We start from the raw sequence: 18259 nt of genomic DNA, 5'->3' as shown, positions 1-18259 counted from the left end.
CAACCTAGTGAGGTATATAGAACTGTGGTTTCTTCTAAAGTGTGCAAAGGAGAGAGGACGGCAGAGTCTAAGGAATGAGCTGTGTTGCATTCATGATCACCTGCGTCCTGGAGGGAGAACCTCTGGCCCTCCAGATGTTGTTGAACTCCCATCAGCTCCAACCAGCTTGGCCAGTGGTCAGGGATGATGGAAGTTGTAGTCCAGCAACATCTGGAAGGCACAGATTTCCCATCTTGAACCTAAACCATGAAACATTAACTCTGATAAGCTGCAGGTCCAGAATGCAAAACAATCACATAATTAAAGAGCAGTCCGTGTTCTTTTTGAGTCGTGGTTCTTCCAGAAGTCCATAAGTGAACACCTTTTCATGAGATCAAGTTTAGTTTCCACCCTCTTGTCAAGCCAGGCAACCAGATGTGCTTGAAATGATGCTGATCTTTAAAAAGCTGAAAATGATTGTTTACAACTTTTGTTGTTGATGATGCTTGTTTTCCCTGAATAGAGTGAGATCTGTACTTGTCTGTACCTGTCTGTACTAATGTCTTCTTCAAAGAAGGTGTTTTTTCAAGTCTGAGAAAATAGGCCAGGCAACACAGATGTTTTGTTTTGGTTCATTCTAAAGAGAAGCCTGAAACTGAAAATCTGTGTCACAGGGATCTTTGAAAGTGGTTCAGTGGTTCCCATTGTATGTCAGCCTGAAACTGGATTCCTGAGGTGGACACTCAATTTTCCATTGGTTGTTGTTTTTCCCCTCCCTAACCCTTCCGAATGTCAGTAGTACAGAACACATTCTTTCCTGAGTGCTACTGAAGTGGTCAGAGGCCACCTTACAGATGAGCAACTTTGTCTGCAGTGAGGGTTGATTGGTTGTTAGGGAGGCCCCTCCATTTGAGTAGACTATTGCAGATGCTTGTCAGATAGTGCTGGACGTTGCAATCATGCAGATAGGTCTGAGAATAGGGGATGGAGCTGGTATTACAATTGCTGCTGTTTGTGAGTGATTTTTACATATGTAGAAACATTGCTATGATTTTCTCTTATTCTCCTAAGGGGAAGAAACATTGGGGGTGTGGGTGTTTGGGTTTGTATTCCCCATAGGTGGGAGGACACAGTGGACAAACCCTGGCTATTACCCCTGAGCTTCCTAATGGTGAGTCAGGAGAAAGAGGATGATGGATTTGTAAATAGGGAATGTATTTATTGCAAATCAGTCTGCTAAAATGCCAACCCAGTTTTATTTTATTCTATTATTTTTAGTTAGTTAGAGACATAACTTTTATAGCAGTTTGTAGACCATCAGTGGCTGAAAGGAAAACCACAACTGGCTTCCTTCCCATTTACAAAAGTGTTGCTGGAGGAAGAGCCTTGCTGTCAGGTGACCTGACACAGGTGACTGAGTTACAGAAAAGTCTTGAATCTCTTTAATCAAAAATAAGTTCCAATCATTTCAGTGGGCTTCATTCCAAAGCGTGTATGCTTAGAATTGCAACACTAGCTTACAGCCTTTGCCCCAGATGTCCTTGCAATATCCTCCTAATGCAGATGATGAATGTTTGTATTTTATTTTACCAGTTGGGAATTCAGGGAGAGAGAAGCCCCAAGTTGACCAAAGTTCCTCACTGATCAGCTGCTGGAGACCCAACAATGGGAGAGGGCTCTTGCCTTCATTCCCTGTTTGTGGGCTTCCCAGAAGAATCTAGTCAGTCCCTATGGAATGTGAGTCTGAGTGATCCTATAGCAGAGTTAAGCATTCAGACCTGGAACTCTGGACCCAAAGTCGTCTTGTCTACCTTCTGTATGTCACTGACTGTTTTAGGTCCCTTCTCGTGATTTGGGGGCAATTGGCTGCAGACGGTGTCAGCTTCCTTACAGTCTTCCCGCATAAACATGACTGCCAAGTTTTACAAACTGCAAAGGGACAATTTGTCAATTCTATACATTTACATACCTTCATTCCAAATCCCACACACGGGTTCAGCATATGTGATCTGTTTACTTTGCCACCTGCAGCTGGCTTGTGTGCGTAGCACGAATTATGTGGATCGTATCGCCATAGCTGGAGTTTTATTTCCCAAGCCTGTGGCTGCTGCCTGGAGCAAAAGCCTTCTGTGTCTGTTGTTGTGTGTTGAATTTCTATCCTCTTAGAAGCTGCCAAGTCTCTTGTGTCACTATTTTGGGAATCGGGTTCTGTTCTATAGGTTCACTCAGGGAGCTGTCACTTTATTTTAATGGGTTTCTATATTTATTCGTCCATTGAGCGGATGCCAGAAACGTGACGGTAGATTCCTCTCCCCCCACCCCCTTCGCCACCCGCTCCCCCGAAAAGATATGTGTGGGAATCATTATGTGGTGCTGGAGCATGCTGCCAAAAATCTTCAGCTTGGTTTTGCCTGGGATGGTGAAGACCTGACAGGGTAAACACAGCGTATAGCTGACGGGCAGACAGCAGGCATCAAACGACCTTAAACTGGCCTGAATCAGAAGCTGCGTTTGAAGTGGCAGTGCAGAACAGATGAGTGATCAGATGAGAGGCCTGCAACTTTCATAGTTCCTTCAAGGCCTCAGGATATCCTGATGAGGTATTAGAGGAAGTAATTCAGGAAGAAAAGAGACAAATAACCACCTCTGGATCTTGGCTGACCCGTAGGGCTGAACTGCCGCAATGAGCGGAAAGGACAGCCTGGGACCTGCAGAGATCCAAGGAGTGCTTATTATACTGCCTGCTTTCTGGGGAGAGCAAAGCTGGTCTCTTTTAACCCTGATCAGTAACAGGCGGTTGGATTTCCCCCTCCCTTGTTTTCCAGGAGGCAAATGTACTGCAGTGTGTTTGCAGAAGCATTGATACGTTTGCCCTCTTACTGGCAGTGTGTGGCTGATGATTCATGATTATTCCTTTTGTACTACTGACCCTTCCCCACCCGCCCCTTGCTGCTTAATGAGACATCCATAATAGGAAGAGTCCCGTAGGGTTTAACTCTACCTGAAGCCAATAGGGCTTCATGGACAGGTGGGAAAGAATATAAGGACAATTATTCCTCAGAAGCTATCGTGTGCAGCTGAGATTTATGTCCTTTTTATGTCATGTACCCTTCTCCAGAAAAGCAACTGTCTATTTAAATGTATAGAAAGAGCGTGGAGAAAAAAATATAGACATAGCCCTTGTTTTCAGCTCTAGCAGTCCCATGTTGATTTAATCCATATTAATCTTCAAGAGTTTTTCTTTAAAGGTTTGATGAAACACACTTTGGTTTTTGAATGCATATTTGTGTGGTGATCTAACCAAGGTGACTTAAAGTCATTTGTTTTGTAAGCAGCCGAAAAAAAGGTAAACGTATTTTTACCGTGATTAATATTCCTTTCTTTCTTTTTAAAAATAGGATTTGGCTTTGTAACTTTTGAGAATGAAGATGTGGTGGAAAAAGTCTGTGAAATCCATTTTCATGAAATCAATAATAAAATGGTAAGTTTCCCCAGCGGGTGCATCTGTTTTTGAGGAATATCTGTCTCTTTTTCATAGGCATGGTGGGGTGTCTCTCAGTTGTCCTTGAGGGGGTTGTTGTGACATTTATTCACAAATCAATGGTGTCTCTGAGCATGCTTGATCGGAAACTTTCACTTACTATTAGGCCTGCACAGAAGTATTTAAGGCCCCAACTGTCACTATATACTAGGAGGTGTCTTTGTTTTTCTGGTACAGGCCCTTGATAAATCAGTGTTTCTGTTTTGCCTTTTCAGGAGATGCTGGGGTTCTTTTAAATAACGTTGCTTGCGTGTGCAGTGGCTTCTCTTTTACCTTTACAGATTTACTGTTCCGAAGAGCAAATGCTGATTAATGTGTTTTTGAATGGCAGCTATTCTGCAATGAAGTACTGACTTCACTGTGAGATTAAGCATAATTTTACTGAGATTTTAAAAAGGGGAAAAACAGTCTGTTTCACAGTGAGCATAACTACCCTGCCTTGCTTCTAAAGTCAGTCCAGAAGAGACTGTTGAGGAGGGGCAAATAGCCATGGAAGGGATCCTAAGCTGAGCGGGTAGAGCACCTGCTTGGTTAAGACCCCAGAAACTGTTGATGGGAAAGACGCTCTGTTGATGGGAAAGACGCTCTGCCTGAACCCTGGGGGACTACCAGCCAAGTAGACAAGACTGTGCTCGATGTTATATGAACAGGGTGTCAGTGGGTGGAACAATACCAGCAATTTGTAAGAGCGGAAGAACCTCCAGGCAGCAGTTCTTTGTGTGAGAACTGAGCAGTAGGAGTGGCATACATACACAAGAGCATTGTTATTTTTCACCTGTGAAATGAAGAAGGCTATGCAGTATTGATAGTAAACATTAGGATCCAGGGCCCCACAGTTCTGTGAACTTAAAGCATCTTAAAGAGCAGGGCTCCCCAACTTTTCATACTAAGTAGGATGCAAGAGTACTACAACATGGAACCTGTGGGCTGAACACTGCCTTGTTATTGGGGGGGGGAGGCAAGGCCAAAATTTGATGCCCCCAGCCCTCACACTGCCTTTCCAAAGCCGGCTAAGCAAGGTGCCAAGCTTTGGGAAGGAGGCATAAGACTCTGGCAAATGTCTTAGACCCCTCCCACCTCCTTCCCAAAGCTGGGAAAGTGCTAACTAGGTTTGGGGGTAGAGGCAAGATGTCTCTAGGACCCTATCAGAGCCCTCAACTCCTCCTTCCCAAAGCCCAGTGCCTTGCTTACCCTTTAGAAAGCAGTTCAAGGACTGCGGGGAGGGGGTGTCAGATGCTGCTGAGGGCTGCCAAAAAAGCTATTAAGGGTCGTGTGTTGGACCACTCTGATCTAGAGAACTGGTTGCTGCTTAGGTCCAGTGAAGCTGACATGGTGTCTGTGATGCAGCCAGCAGTGCTGAATTATTGGGATCCGGCAAGGCTGTAAAATGAAATAAATCTTCTGCTAGGGCAATTTTGCCAATTTACCTGAGTGTACATTTTATCCTGCTTATTAAAGGATGACTTAAAATTGAGCGTCCTCACACTTCTCAAATCTAATACCCATTTCTCTCTCTCTTTCGCTTATGTTTTACTGTGCATTCTAGAATTAGAGAGCAAAGTATTTGACCTTCTCTGTGTAACTAAAAGCTCTTTCAGGATCAGGACTTTTCAGATACAGGTTGTGTTGTTTGCAGGAGCAGTTTGTGTTCCACACATGCTTTCTGAAGTAGTAACAGTCCTGAGAGGCCTTTGTCTTCTCTGTAAATTGACCTGAGGACGGTCAGACCACTTGTTTGGAAAGCACACAGTAAAAAGTCTCCTGCAAGATTCACTGAAGAGAAATACCTAAATGTATCTCAAATGGCCAGTGCAGTGTATGTACTTGGTGACAGCAGCCTTCCCCTTATGCCCTCTAGATGTTTCGGACACCCAACTGCCATCAGCCCAAGCCAGGTTAGAGTGCTGAATATAGACCTGGCAGTCTTGGGTTTGAATCCTGCACTCAGACACACAGCTCATTGGGTGACTTTGAACTAGTCATTATTTCTCAGCCTAACCTTGGTGTTCCCCCCACCCCACCCCAGCTCCCTGCATTATTACTTCATAACTTAAACTCTTTCTTTAAAAGTTTCTCTCTCTCCTAGTCTTAGGGATAGGACCCGCTCCCCTCCTTTTCTCTTTCTCTCTGCTTTTGCCTTGGAAATGGACTGCGCCCTCAGTAAAGCCATTTGGCTTGGATTATTAGAAACAAATCCAGAATAGGGCACCTGTATTTTAATCAATGCAGTAACTGATATTTTCAGCTAAAAGATTCTCCCCCTCCCCTTTTGTCAAAACATCTTCTGCTTCTCAAACCTATATTCAGATAGGCTTTATATATTGGTCTGATATGTGTTCACAGACTTTAAATTCAATAATGGGGCTTTTAGGCTGGATAAGATCAAAGCAATCTCCTTAGCATATGCTAGAGGCTGATTCAATATTTGACTTGCTAATTTTTCCCAGGGCTCTGAAATAATATCCCTCACATTGTTCCTCTCGGCACAATATGCATCTGAAATGAAAATAACAGGTCCTCTTTTATGCTCTGTGTTGAGATGTCAAGACTGGACTTTAAAAGGGTGGCTACAAAAGGAGGTGATCCTGAAGCAGAGGCTTCCATTCACGCTCACAGACTGAGCTTGAGCTGCTCTTCTTAGATGACTGACAGGTTCTTCATTTATATTTGCTCTTCCCAGATGACTGACAGGGTTCTTCATTTATATTTTCTTGCCACAGACTAATTTTCCCCCTATAACCTCCAGTGAGACTTAATAATATGGATAGAAACAAATTCAGCCTGTATTATTATTATTTTTAAAAAGAAACCTCTTCCTTCTCTTTTATTAAATATGCAGGCTGCATAGGATGTCCTGCTTTTTTTTAAAAAAAAAAAAAGGCCCTCAGGTTCTGCTGCCGGAATACCCAGATTATTTTTCTGGCATATTTATTAGTCAGAAAAAGCTATGCAGACAGGGACATTGTGGGAAAAGTTAAAACAGCCAATTTTGGGTTGAACTCAGGAATACCACTGAGAAGACCAAAAACTGTTTGTGCTTTTTTTTTTGTTTTTCTACAGAGGCATTGCTGTTGCTTCCATTCATCCCACTTTGGTCTGTGGTAAACACATTTGGCAGGTTTTTGTGTTTTCTCCCAAAACCTACAAAAGCTGTGTGACTAGAGGGACAGAACTAGAACAAAAGAAATGTGTGCCTGTTAAAAGAATTTACAGTATATCCTGCTTGTCTGGTTGTTTTGAATGCCTGAGACACCAAATCAGGTGTCTTCCCAGGCCTATTGAAACAGAAAAGTTTTTAGCAAGTATACACAAGAATGCAGTGATGGTGTCTGCCTGGTACCAATAGGCAGGAAATTCCAAAGTACACATGCCGTTACACTAAAGGAATGATTCCTTACAAATGCAGACTCAAAGTTGCATGGCATGTGTAGAAATACAAGTTCTGCAGATTGAAGTGATTGGCACCTATGTGATCTTTGAAGCAAACTGGTCCCAAGCCATTAAGGGCTTTATATATTAATAGTAATGCTTTGAATTCTTGCCTAGTAGTGAACGAGAAGACCATAATGCCCAGGCAGGTTCATGTGGGAAGCAAAATACACCTTAGTCTCAAGTCACTGCAGCCTAAAGTGCTTTATAACACCCATATTAGAGCTGTGAGTGTTGCCCTCACAAGGGAGACCACCATGCAGCAGACAAGGCAAAGCCAATTGTGCCCATAAGGGGCCTTAGCAGTTCCAAGTGATGGAATTCCATTTCAGAATCTTCCTTGTTTTCTTAGCTGTATTGATATGGATGCTGGTCCTTGTAGAGCCAGGAAATGGGATTTGAGTTGCTGGGATGTGAGGGGTGGAAGATGACAGTGTGAGAGATGTCAGCTTCTGTGCGGCCTGGCAGAAAACGGCACGAGAATCTACCTGTAGCCAGAGACATTTAAACTGATCTGTTCCTTTGGGGTGAATGTCACAGCTGTTTCAGACTTCCTCACAAATGTGCATCTGAATGACTCAGCAATGGGGATTGATGTCTTGGGGCAGGAAGAAGAGTCACCATCTGTGGCCTGGCTGTTTCTTTCTGCCCCACAGTTGCTTTGCCTCCTCCCAGCTCAGCCTCCACTTCTATCAATGGGTAGATATTTAATCTGCATAAACTGAAATGAGTTAGCGCACCTTAGCACACCTGTGTTCCCCTTCTCTGTGGGATGCAGCATTCCTAAGAGTCAGTGGAAATGTTTTCTCCTCTTGAAAATTCACAGTGAAAATTAGGACAAGGAGTCTGGTAGAGACCCAGTCGTTGTCACTAGCCTTTCCTGATTACCTCCTTTTCCTCAGTGTAGGGGCTAAAAAAAAAGAGCCCAAAGACCTAACCCCATTCTAAACAAAAAGCTCACCTAGCACCAGTTTCCTTCCCACTCCCTGCCTTCAGCAAGGTTTGACCTGTGCAAGTGAGGAGGAGGAGCTGGATCAGGGATTGCCAATTTGGTGCCTCCATTAAGCCCATAAGCAGGGCCTGTTGTTGTTGTTGCTCCTCTGCTGCTGCTATTCTGCCTCTGAACCAGAAGGTTCCATATAGTCATTATGACTATTAGCCCTCAATACATATATACCATCCTCCATTAGTTTGCCTAAACTTCATTTAGAGGCTCCTCATTTGTGGGATGCTTTCCTCATACCCTCCAATTGTCGCTATTTTGCTGGAACAATACCTATCACACTTCAGTAATCATGGCTTCTGCCTCTATCACAGAAAGTCCCAGATTAAGAGATCTCTATTCTTTTGTATTTCTGTGGTGCCTCACTGCCCTGCCCCCCAATAGCACCACAGGGAATTAACTCCCAATTAAGATCTCTCTAACTGTTCCAAGCTCTATGGTGCCCCTGGCCTCTCCTACCCTGCTTCTCACCCAATTGCTGCCCTTCTCTTCCTGTACAGCTTCATAGAAAATAGGAAGTGGGTGCCGGGTATGGCTGGGCTGGGCGGCAGGCAAGACATGTTGCTGACGCTCTCCGGTGCTGGGTCCCACCACTGCAGCAGGTCCCGCCCTCCGGCTCTTGCTGCCCCTGCCCTCCTCCTCCAGCCACCCTGTCCCAATTTCCTTTGCCCGAATGCCTGGCACCAGCATCCCCCTCTTCTGGCGCTTGGGCTGAGACATTTCTGTAATACCTAGGCTTTCGGACTTTATTTTAGATTACTTCAATATGATTTATGACTTGTTTGGGGTGTTCATCTTTTAGTGGGGTGGGGTAGGTCTCATGCTTTTTATACTTCTTGTTGAATGAACGCCTTTAGAAAATTTTGTTTTCCTGAAAGCACCGCACTGACTCCCAGTGAGCTATCAGGCCCAATGTAAGGTGCTAGCATTAGTATACAAAGCCTTAAATGGCTTGGGACCCTGAAAGAGTGCCTCCCCCAATATCAACGAGTTCAGGCCCTGTATAAATATTTAAATAAATATGTAAAATAAATAAGATCTCACTGACGCTAAACGTTCTACGCACTGGTGTGCCCTGCTGTGTGAGTGTAACCTCCATGAAAATGTTGTGCGTCCAGAGTCCCGTCCCTTTCCCTCCCACCTGTGGAAAACTCATCTCAGTATCTGCCTTCCGGGAGGTCATGATGTGTGATCCAGGCATGGGGTTGACTCATCCCTTCAGGAAGAATGCCTGCAAATGGATTGCTCAGCCAGTAGAGGAGTTCTCAACCCAGCATGTGGGAAGAGAAGCTGGCACAGCTGGCCAGAGGCAGCAGCCAGACTATTGTCTTATCGCTGACTGGAGAATGCTTAGCAACCGTGGCAACGAAAAAAATCCATCCTCAAAGGACACTTTCCTTTTTAGACTTCTAAGTTGAGCCTCATCATTCTGAAATCTCTCTCAGTGTCTCCACAATATTTATTGTTCCCTGAAGTGGTGATGGGGAGGGAGGGAAAGAGTTGAATTCCACTACTGTGTTGGTGGACCTATTTCCAGCCTCCTTTTCACGGAGGAGCTAATTTTAGAGTCTCTGCGCCACTTTTGTCACCATTTATAAAGCTAGAATGTCAAATGGCGTATTAAACAGGCAGCATGAAAGTAGCAAGCAAATGCTAGCGAGGCGCTGAACGTGAAACCCACTATTGGTGTGGGAGTGAAAAGGTTCTTGCCAGGCATCAAAGAAAACACAACAGGCACCCTAAAAATAACTTACCTACGAAACGGAGGTGTTTCAAAAATAGAAACAGCGTGCGAGATACTTTGTGTGCGTAGTGAAGGGGGAGACTTTTCCTGCAGGATAATTCAGGGCAGCAGTAAAAGGCAGCCTGCAAAACCATGGAGTGTTGCCTTCCAACTGGTTTATTCTCAGCTTGGCCCTCGCTTCTCCACGTCCCTTTCCACCAACATCACCTACTCTGTTGTTGAGGCGCTCTTTAAAATGTGGGGCTTAAAAAGTTTCCCCACTAAAGATTCCAGCAGCCAGGAGGTGATGCAGAATCCCTAAGAACTGCAGAAGAATCCTGAAGGATCAGGTCGAAGGTCCAGCTGATACCACACCTTGTTTTCCACACTGAATGCACATGAAGGCAATAGCCGTCTTTAACTCCCCACAGGATAGTCTGTTTCTAAACCTGGAGAGGCTGTTTGTAGCTCTCATTGTTAGTCACACTTGCTAGGTCTACCAGCCACTCAAGAAGAGGGCACACTGGAAATCCAGCCTTCTTCATCTCCTCTCTGCACCCATCACAACCAAGGCGCGCGCACACATTTGCCCATGTGCATATTTCCTTCAGAACATGCACTGACTTAATTGAGTCAGTGTTTGGGGGGAGTTGTAGGGGGCAGGAGAATTCATTAGCAGGCTAACAAAATGCACGTAATGAGGACGGGAAGAGGAAGCAGCAGCATCCAGCATGTTTCAGATGCTCTTATTTCCAGTGTTTGTGCTCTTAGAAAGTTACGTGTACACATTGACACTTCCAGGAATTTGTGAATAGACACAGTGGTGGGAGGGAGGGAGGCAACTTTCCTCTCCCAACTTTTTTCTCTCTGCATTTCTACTTGTTTTTCCCCCTGCAAGCTGCCTATCTAGGTTGCTAGCTTAGGGACCCAGGAATGCCGTGGAACAACTGGAAGCTGCGTTATATTGAGGCACACCATTGCTGTGTCTAGCTCAGTCCTGTCTGCCCTGACTGGTCTCCCACTCCTATGTGGAGATGCTGGGCATTGAACTGGAGACTTGCATGCAAAACGTGTGCTCTACCTGTGGACCCCTCCCCAAATAAATCTATACTGGCATTCGTGGATACTATGAGGAAGCTTCCATCACTGCAGTCCATTTGAACCAGAAACTTACCAGTTGGCAACACTTAAGTGCTTATGCTTGAGCACCGGGTGTGGGTGTGCGTTTGGTTGTGTGCGGCCTGCACCTTCCAGCCCAAGACATCCCGGTTAATTGGATAAAGGTATAAATAGCAGATCCTGTAAAATAAAACCCTTGGGGAACGGTTTGCAAGACCAGAGGGCTCTTTGCTTTCATTATTTTTTATTTATTTACGATACTTTTCCTCCTGGTGCTTTGATGCAAGCAGGTGCACAAAGTGGCTCTACAAAAAACAAAAACTTAATGACATCAGCCAATAAGTAGCAGCAACAAATGCACAGTCAGATTAAAGCAATAAAAACAGACTAACAAAAACAAAACAAAACCCAGAAGCGACCAGCAGCTGCTACTGAATCTCAAGCCCCCTCTGAAATGAAGCTGCCATTACCCAGTAGGCCTCTGTAAGACAAAATGAGCCCACCTGGAACATCAGCCCCACCACTGAAAATGCTCTGTCTTGTGCCCATCCTATGGGGGCAACTCTATTTGACAAGAGGACAGCCCTCTGTTTCAAAGTGGCATTTATCCTAGGGCCATTCAGTCGGCATCTGGTTTAAAGATAAGGAACCCTAAAAAGAAGAAGAGGAGAGCAGGTGAACTTGCTCATCACCAGATAGTAGCACCTGATCAGCAGACTGAGCTGGCACCTGGTGTCTTCCTCACTATGGGGAGATGCATTGCATTTCTATTTAAATTGTAGTAATTGATTTTAAGCTTACATCCATACATATGAATTCCAATATGCAAATTGGTGTCCTCTTTCTGTGATGCAGATCTTCATTTTTTTACAGTGTGTAACTGGCCAGCCTCTTCTTGTGGCGGACAACTAAATAGCAGGGCTTCAATTGATGACCTCTGTGAGTGGGGTAGGTAGTCAGTACAAGGGAGTGGGGCGTTGCTTTTGCAAACTAGCTCACAAATGTTGACCTCCCTCCTTCCTCATCTTGGGGACACTGCCTTCCTATAAGTGTCAGCTGGGAAGGCATTACATATTTTCATCCTGCATACTAAGATCCACCTCTTTCCCATTGCTTATGTAGCCCAAAGAGCACTCCAGCACACAAAGGGAAAGTCATAGTATGCTCAGGTGAGTGCAGATTTTCAGAAGTACAAACATTGTTTAGGGGGGGAAACATTGAAGGAGCAAATATCCCCAGAACAACTCAGTGAGAATTGAGTATCTCTAGTGTCCATTGAGTATTCACAGATGAGGGAGAGAAAGAATGTAATGGGGTATCATAGAGATGGGCATGTCGGATTAGCTGGAATGCTGAACAGGGAGAACTCACATGGCCACGTTTTGTGAGATGTGCTCTGTGTATCTTCAGTTGAGTTTGCTTAGTGCTTTCAACTGATACTGCCAAACATGAGGAATCATTTTGGCTGTGTATAGAAATGAAACCTATGTGAGTGTCGTCGCCCGTCGCCCCCGGTGTAGTTAGCAGGGGATGGTAAGCAATGTAGAGTGCAGCTGTTTGGAGGTGTCCTATTAGGAGTAACACAGTCCGCTTCCCACGAGAGTTTTATCTTTGTTAATCTTCACATTATAGCCTAATCCCCTCCCTTGTTTTTAACGAAAGCAGTATGGTTAAATAACATGAGCTGTATGAAATGATAATGGGGCAATAAATATGAGAAAAGCACTAGAACACCAGGCACAGTGCTCATAATGTTTGGCTGCAACCGTCATTTATCCAACTGAAGTCAGTGTGTTGCAAGCGCCTAGTGGGAGAGCAGGATATCAGCTGTCGGTTGCAATCCTAAACATACATGCCTACTTGAACCCACTGGGATTTACTCACGAGTAAACATGCTTAGAATTGCACTGCACTTCTCCATGATTCACTTGGTGGTACTCCAGGAGAGTTTAAGTGGGCCAGAGAGATAAAACTGGGCTCGCTTCCACAAATGCTGAAACTTGTAATTATTATTATTATTATTATTATTATTATTATTATTATTATTATTATTATTATATTTTCAAAAGCTCTATTAAACAAATAGCAAACAAGAAAAGCAACAGTGCATTAAGCTGTAAATAAAATTAGTCAGATCCTTTGGGAAATGCAAAAAAAAAAAGCTGCCTGAAACTTGGATACTTGACTCCACTGTCAAATTTTAAAAGCCATTAATATAAAAAGTTTATAGTGCCCAGCTCTAGAGAGATGTTTCAAAATGTGTGTCAGGAAGCCAAGGGGACCTATGCCAGAGAAATGAGTTGCATCAGGCAAGGTAGATGCAGATGGGCTTTGTGAGGGTAGCTGATCTTTCAGTGACTGCTACTTCCTACTGCCTCCACCACTGCCTGCCCTATCTCTGTTTTCTCATCTATTTCTTTAACAAGGAAAAAATGGATTCCTGAACAAACCCAGTTATTGCAAGTTATGCCGAATAATGCAAAAGCAAGTAATTCTGCATAATTTTCATTACAATATATGAATTTCATCGTGGCAGAATGTTTGGTTACAGGATGTAACAGGCTTGCTTCTATTACTTTTCCTGATGCTCCCTGGTGTAGGAATGACTCCCTCTGCATTTGTTAGCAGATATAGAATAGTATGCATTTTTTGTATTTTTTAAAAGAATGATTACTTACTGCTCTGGGTTGGTTCCCGGTACTGCAAAGGAAAACGTAGCTCTATAAACCATGATTCTATGTAGTTTTGCTATGAGTTGTAGATTGATTAAAGCTGGGGGGGTGTGCACGTCAGAAGAAAATTACTAAAAAGCATACTTTCTTTGTTATGTGTTGCAGCCCATATCCTTTTGGAAGAGACGTTCTCAGTTTTTCACCCAGAAAGGAATGTCTCTTCTAACACAACATTTGCAATCTTCAATTTAAGTACATCCATAAAAAAATATTTTTTTAAAAAAAATTAAAGCTCTACTGCTGTATTAATCAGTTCACCTTTTTAGTCTGTCAAAATGTTTCTAATTATCTGATCATATCCATTAATACATTACAGTGATACCTCGGGTTAAGTACTTAATTCGTTCCGGAGGTCTGCACTTAACCTGAAACTGTTCTTAACCTGAAGCACCACTTTAGCTAATGGGACCTCCTGCTGCCGCTGCGCCGCCGGAGCACTATTTCTGTTCTTATCCTGAAGCAAAGTTCTTAACTTGAAGCACTATTTCTGGGTTAGCCGCATCGGTAACCTGAAGCGTATGTAACCCGAGGTACCACTGTACATGCTGTAGCCCCCACCCCCCAAAAATATAAATCAGCTGCTAAACTATTCCTTCTCAAATAAATGTGTTTGGGCTGCCTCCAAACAATGCTTAAGCAAGCATGTGTATCCACTATTCAGATTTGAGGCAGGAAGGATACTGCTTAGCTGAGTTATGGAGGAGGCAGTAGTCTTTACCAGATGAGCTTTACAAGGCACAACTAGCACCTCAACGTTCACCCAGAAAGTTGGGGGGGGGGGCTGAACTTGGAGGAGAGCCATAGATACAGAGTCATGGGCAGTTTGTAACACACAGAAAATATGTTTAATTAGACTGTCTGCTGAGAGTTGAGGATGCTTCTGTTGAAAGGTGGGATATAAATTGAAAAATAACTATATAGAGTTCTTTTTTTGCAAATCTGGCTTAAAAGGTAGGTTTCCTTTTGTTTCAACTCAGTTCTATTGCAGAAGCTAATTATTTAGCTTATTGTTTTAACAGTACTAATCCAAGCTTCATTGTCACTTTTAATGGTCCGTGTAAGCTGGCTTGGTTCTTTTTACAATGGTACCTCGGTTTAAGAACAGCCCTGTTTACATACTATTCGGTATAAGAACTCCGCAAAACTGGAAGTAGTGTTCCCGTTAGCAAACTTTACCTCGGTCTACGAACGGAAGCCGAACAGTGGAAGGGCACCAGTGGCAGGAGGCTTCATTAGGGAAAGCACGCCTCGGTTTAAGAATGGTTTCGGTTTAAGAACAGACCTCCGGAACGAATAAAGTTCGTAAACCGAGGTACCACTGTATATTGATCTGAGTGACTTGAAATAGACATGGTTAGGAGATGTAACTGATGACCCCATGGCATACAAGCAGTGGGCAGGTGCAAAAGTAATACAGCTCAGGTGTTAATGGATACACCTCTGCTGATCACTCCAGCATAATTTGCTTTGAAGAAAACAACTTCAGCTGACTAGGGCTTAGTATTCTCAGTTTAAAACAATAAACAGAAAGTGTGTTTTGCAAAAGTTTAGCTTCTGGTTTCCAGATAGGACGTCGCTAGCCTTGAATTGGTCAGGCCAGCCGCTGACACAGGGCATCCTTGAGCAGCTACCCTGGTGCCTGCCAGGCCTTGGGCCCCTTGGCTAAAATTCTGGGCCTTGCTGGAGAAAATATTGAGGGTCACCATGTTTTTGTGGCATCTGCCATTTTGTCCCCTCCACAAACATTGCCCTAGAGCATTGTGATAGAAACAAAAAAAGCTTATGTCAAAAGGAACCTTTGCCATGCATTGTGTTTCTTTTATAAGGGAAAAGTCTGGTGCTCTCTCATACAAGGAGACACACACACAGATGACAATGAGGGGGTGACACCCACCCAAAAAGAGTGCTCTTTTCTAAGGTCCTGTTAAGACCTGGAGAAGAGCCTGGTGTGTTTGGTATAAACCAGACCTACTTAACTGAAGTACTTGTAAAAGTTGTCTTGGCTTTTCTCCAAGTAGTGCAGGACAGCACAAATGGTTCCCACTATTTCCTACTCCCTCTTTAAATTCTCATGATGACATTGTGAGATTGTTTAGACAAGGAGAGGGAGAGATTCATGTCGTGAGTACAGATTTGATCCCAGTCAATATCTGACCACTTTGTCCCCAACAAAGATATGTATGTTTTTCTGCCATAAGTTAGCCTGCACATGCCGGTGCCCATATTCACAGATGACAGGCGTCTCTCGGGTAGCTGAATGGACCCGCTGTCACCTGAGGCATTTACTAGGCCACCCAACACCTATTGCTACCTGCAGGAACCAACATTATGGGGCCAGCTGCTGGGTGGTTGCTGATTATTTATTCATTTAAGTACTTCTAAAGCACCTAAAATGTTCTAAGCACTGGAATGAGGAGGGAAGAGGAAAGCAAGCATTGGGACAGCTGCTTCATTAGCTGACAAAAGGAGCCATGTCTCCCTCTTGCCATCTGTTGTGAAGGAATCACCTCTGTTTGGGGAAGGGGTGAAGGTCAGTGGTAGAGCATCTCCCTTGTATGCAATAGGTCGCATGTGCAATCCCTGTCATCTCCAGGAAGGGCTGGGATAGACCGCTGCCTGAAACCCTAGAGAACTGATGCCTATCAGTGTAGTCAGTACTGAGCTAGCTGGACCAGGGGTCTGGCTGAGTACAAAGCAAGTTCCTGTACTCTTATATTCCATAGTATTCTTCCTAAGAGGCAGGGGGTGTAGCCTCCCAGCACCCCTAGTTCTCCTGACAGAGTGTGCCTCTCTAGCTTCTGCAGGCCCTTTGACTCGATGGGCCATTGTGGCTTCCTCCTTCCCACTCCCTTATTTTCCCTCCCAATTGGCTCTCTTCCCACCCAGCAGAGTAAGCTCACCTTGTTCGCATTACCTTTGCATGGCATGTCCATTGGTGGAACTTGGAGGTGGTTCTTTTCTGACATACCAAGGGTTGTGGCAGAGCAGTTTGCACGAAACCGGTATTTTGACAGTTTGCTGGCAGAATAGAAGCTTTGTTGCTCTGTGAAATGTTGCAAGCTGAATAAATAAGATATGCCGTGAGGTTTTGCAGCAGGGTGGTGGGTTAGGGTGGGGTGGGAAGAGAGAGAGGGAGGGAGGGAGGGAGAGAGAGAGAGAGAGAGAGAGAGAGAGAGAGAGAGAGAGAGAGAAAGGGTGGGTGGTTTTGTTTAAAATAATCCCATTTACAGTCAGTTAACCTTTACGTTACCTAAATGAAAATTGTACAAACCTGAAATTTTCGCTGATCGGGTTGCCTAGGAACAGACGGTTGGTTACCATAAGACAATGGATGCACTGTTACTGATAGGGCTATTAGAAATAGAGCCAGTTAGCAGCATTATCCTACATTGCCAGTTCTGTCTCGTGTAATTACCTGTTTTGCACCTCCAAAGTACCGCCCACCTTTCCTTCCTCGCTCTGATGGCAGAGTTCGTGTGCAAACAGTGCCGAAAGAAAAAAATGATCTCTGCGGGATAAGAGATCCTTTGAGATATTTGGCAAATTTGGATGTTTTTGCCCGGTGGTGAGTTCAGGTGCTGTGTTATGAAGACTGCATGGCCAAAATGGCACTACTGAGAAACCAGAGGGAGTTATCAGGCTGCCTGCAGGAACCCCAAGACTTGCAGAAGTAGAAAAATATTTAGGGGAGTATGCTAAGGGGCAATCCCCCCTCCCCAAAAACAGCCCAATGAGGACTGAACAGGCCCACTAGCCACAGAATGCTGATTGTATGTGGCGGGGGGGGGGGCAGGCAGAGGGCCTTCTCAGTAGTGGTGCCCACCCTGTGGAATGCCCTCTGATTTTTTAGAAGACACCTGAAAGCAGCCCTGTTTAGGGAAGTTTTAAATGTTTGATCTTTTATTGTGTCTTTAGTATTCTGTTGGGAGCTGCCCAGAGTGGCTGGGGAAACCCAAATTATTCTTATTCTTATTTATCATCCCACCCCCGTTGGCCAACTTTGATGGGGTCAGGGCCATTTTCTGTCAACCATCTGGTGTCATGATGACATCAGATGACTGATAAGGGAGCTGTGGGTTGGGGGGTTTGCTTTGCAGGAATTGTGCTTATGAAACAGCACCAGCTTATGAGCAGAGGTTTCAATCCTGCTGGCTTTGGGGGACATCTTGGCAAAGCAGCACCCAGCAAGAACAGAAGCACCCCTGGTCATCAGCTGTTGTCATCCACTGATGTCAGCTGATGGACAGGCAAGTGGTGGTGTCCACCCCTGCTGTGACCTCTTGTTGTAGGTCTCACTTGTTCTCTTCAATACCAAACCCAGGATGGGACTGTGCAAATGAAGTGGTGCAACCATGCAGGTTAAGACTGGTTTAGTGCTATCTGTTTCTTGAGATGATGGGGGGGGCAGATTTTGCCCCAACTCAAAGTTGTCCCTGACAGGACTCCTCTGCTTTCTCCAATATGATTCAATGACTTCATTTCACTTGAACCTCAGTAGCTTTCAGTTCATATATTAGGAAGTGGATGGGGAAGGCAGGGGGTACGTATGCTGAGGATATTTATGATAAACTTTGCAGGGCTACAGAGAAGGAACTACATATTTTGGCAAGTTTATTACCAGGAGTCAAACCTAGATAATATGTGAATTTCATGATTGCATTTCATATCTTCTTTTGTTCGTTAAATATCAGCCGTGCTGGAGAAGGCAATGGTCAGAATTGAGACTGCTGGGC

At 44.3% G+C, this 18259-nt stretch overlaps 1 protein-coding gene across 44 annotated transcripts in view; it reads left to right on the top strand.

The window, feature by feature from the left end:
* Positions 1-18259, top strand: part of MSI2 (musashi RNA binding protein 2) — a 410358-nt gene that overhangs the window by 301697 nt on the left and 90402 nt on the right. For all 44 annotated transcript variants that reach the window (XR_014214082.1, XR_014214083.1, XR_014214084.1 and 41 more), the window contains one exon: positions 3378-3460. Coding sequence is in view for 41 of the 44 variants with exons in the window: in XM_082201257.1 (XP_082057383.1) it covers positions 3378-3460 (83 nt within the window). In the remaining 3 variants the exon portion in view is untranslated. The remainder of the gene's footprint in view (positions 1-3377; positions 3461-18259) is intronic.

This window comes from Podarcis vaucheri, assembly GCF_965113315.1.
Source record: "Podarcis vaucheri genome assembly, chromosome: 15".
NCBI classification, from domain to species: Eukaryota; Metazoa; Chordata; class Lepidosauria; order Squamata; family Lacertidae; genus Podarcis; species Podarcis vaucheri.
The sequence above is the reverse complement of the archived record's forward strand: the minus strand, read 5'-3'. Positions and strand labels throughout refer to the sequence as shown.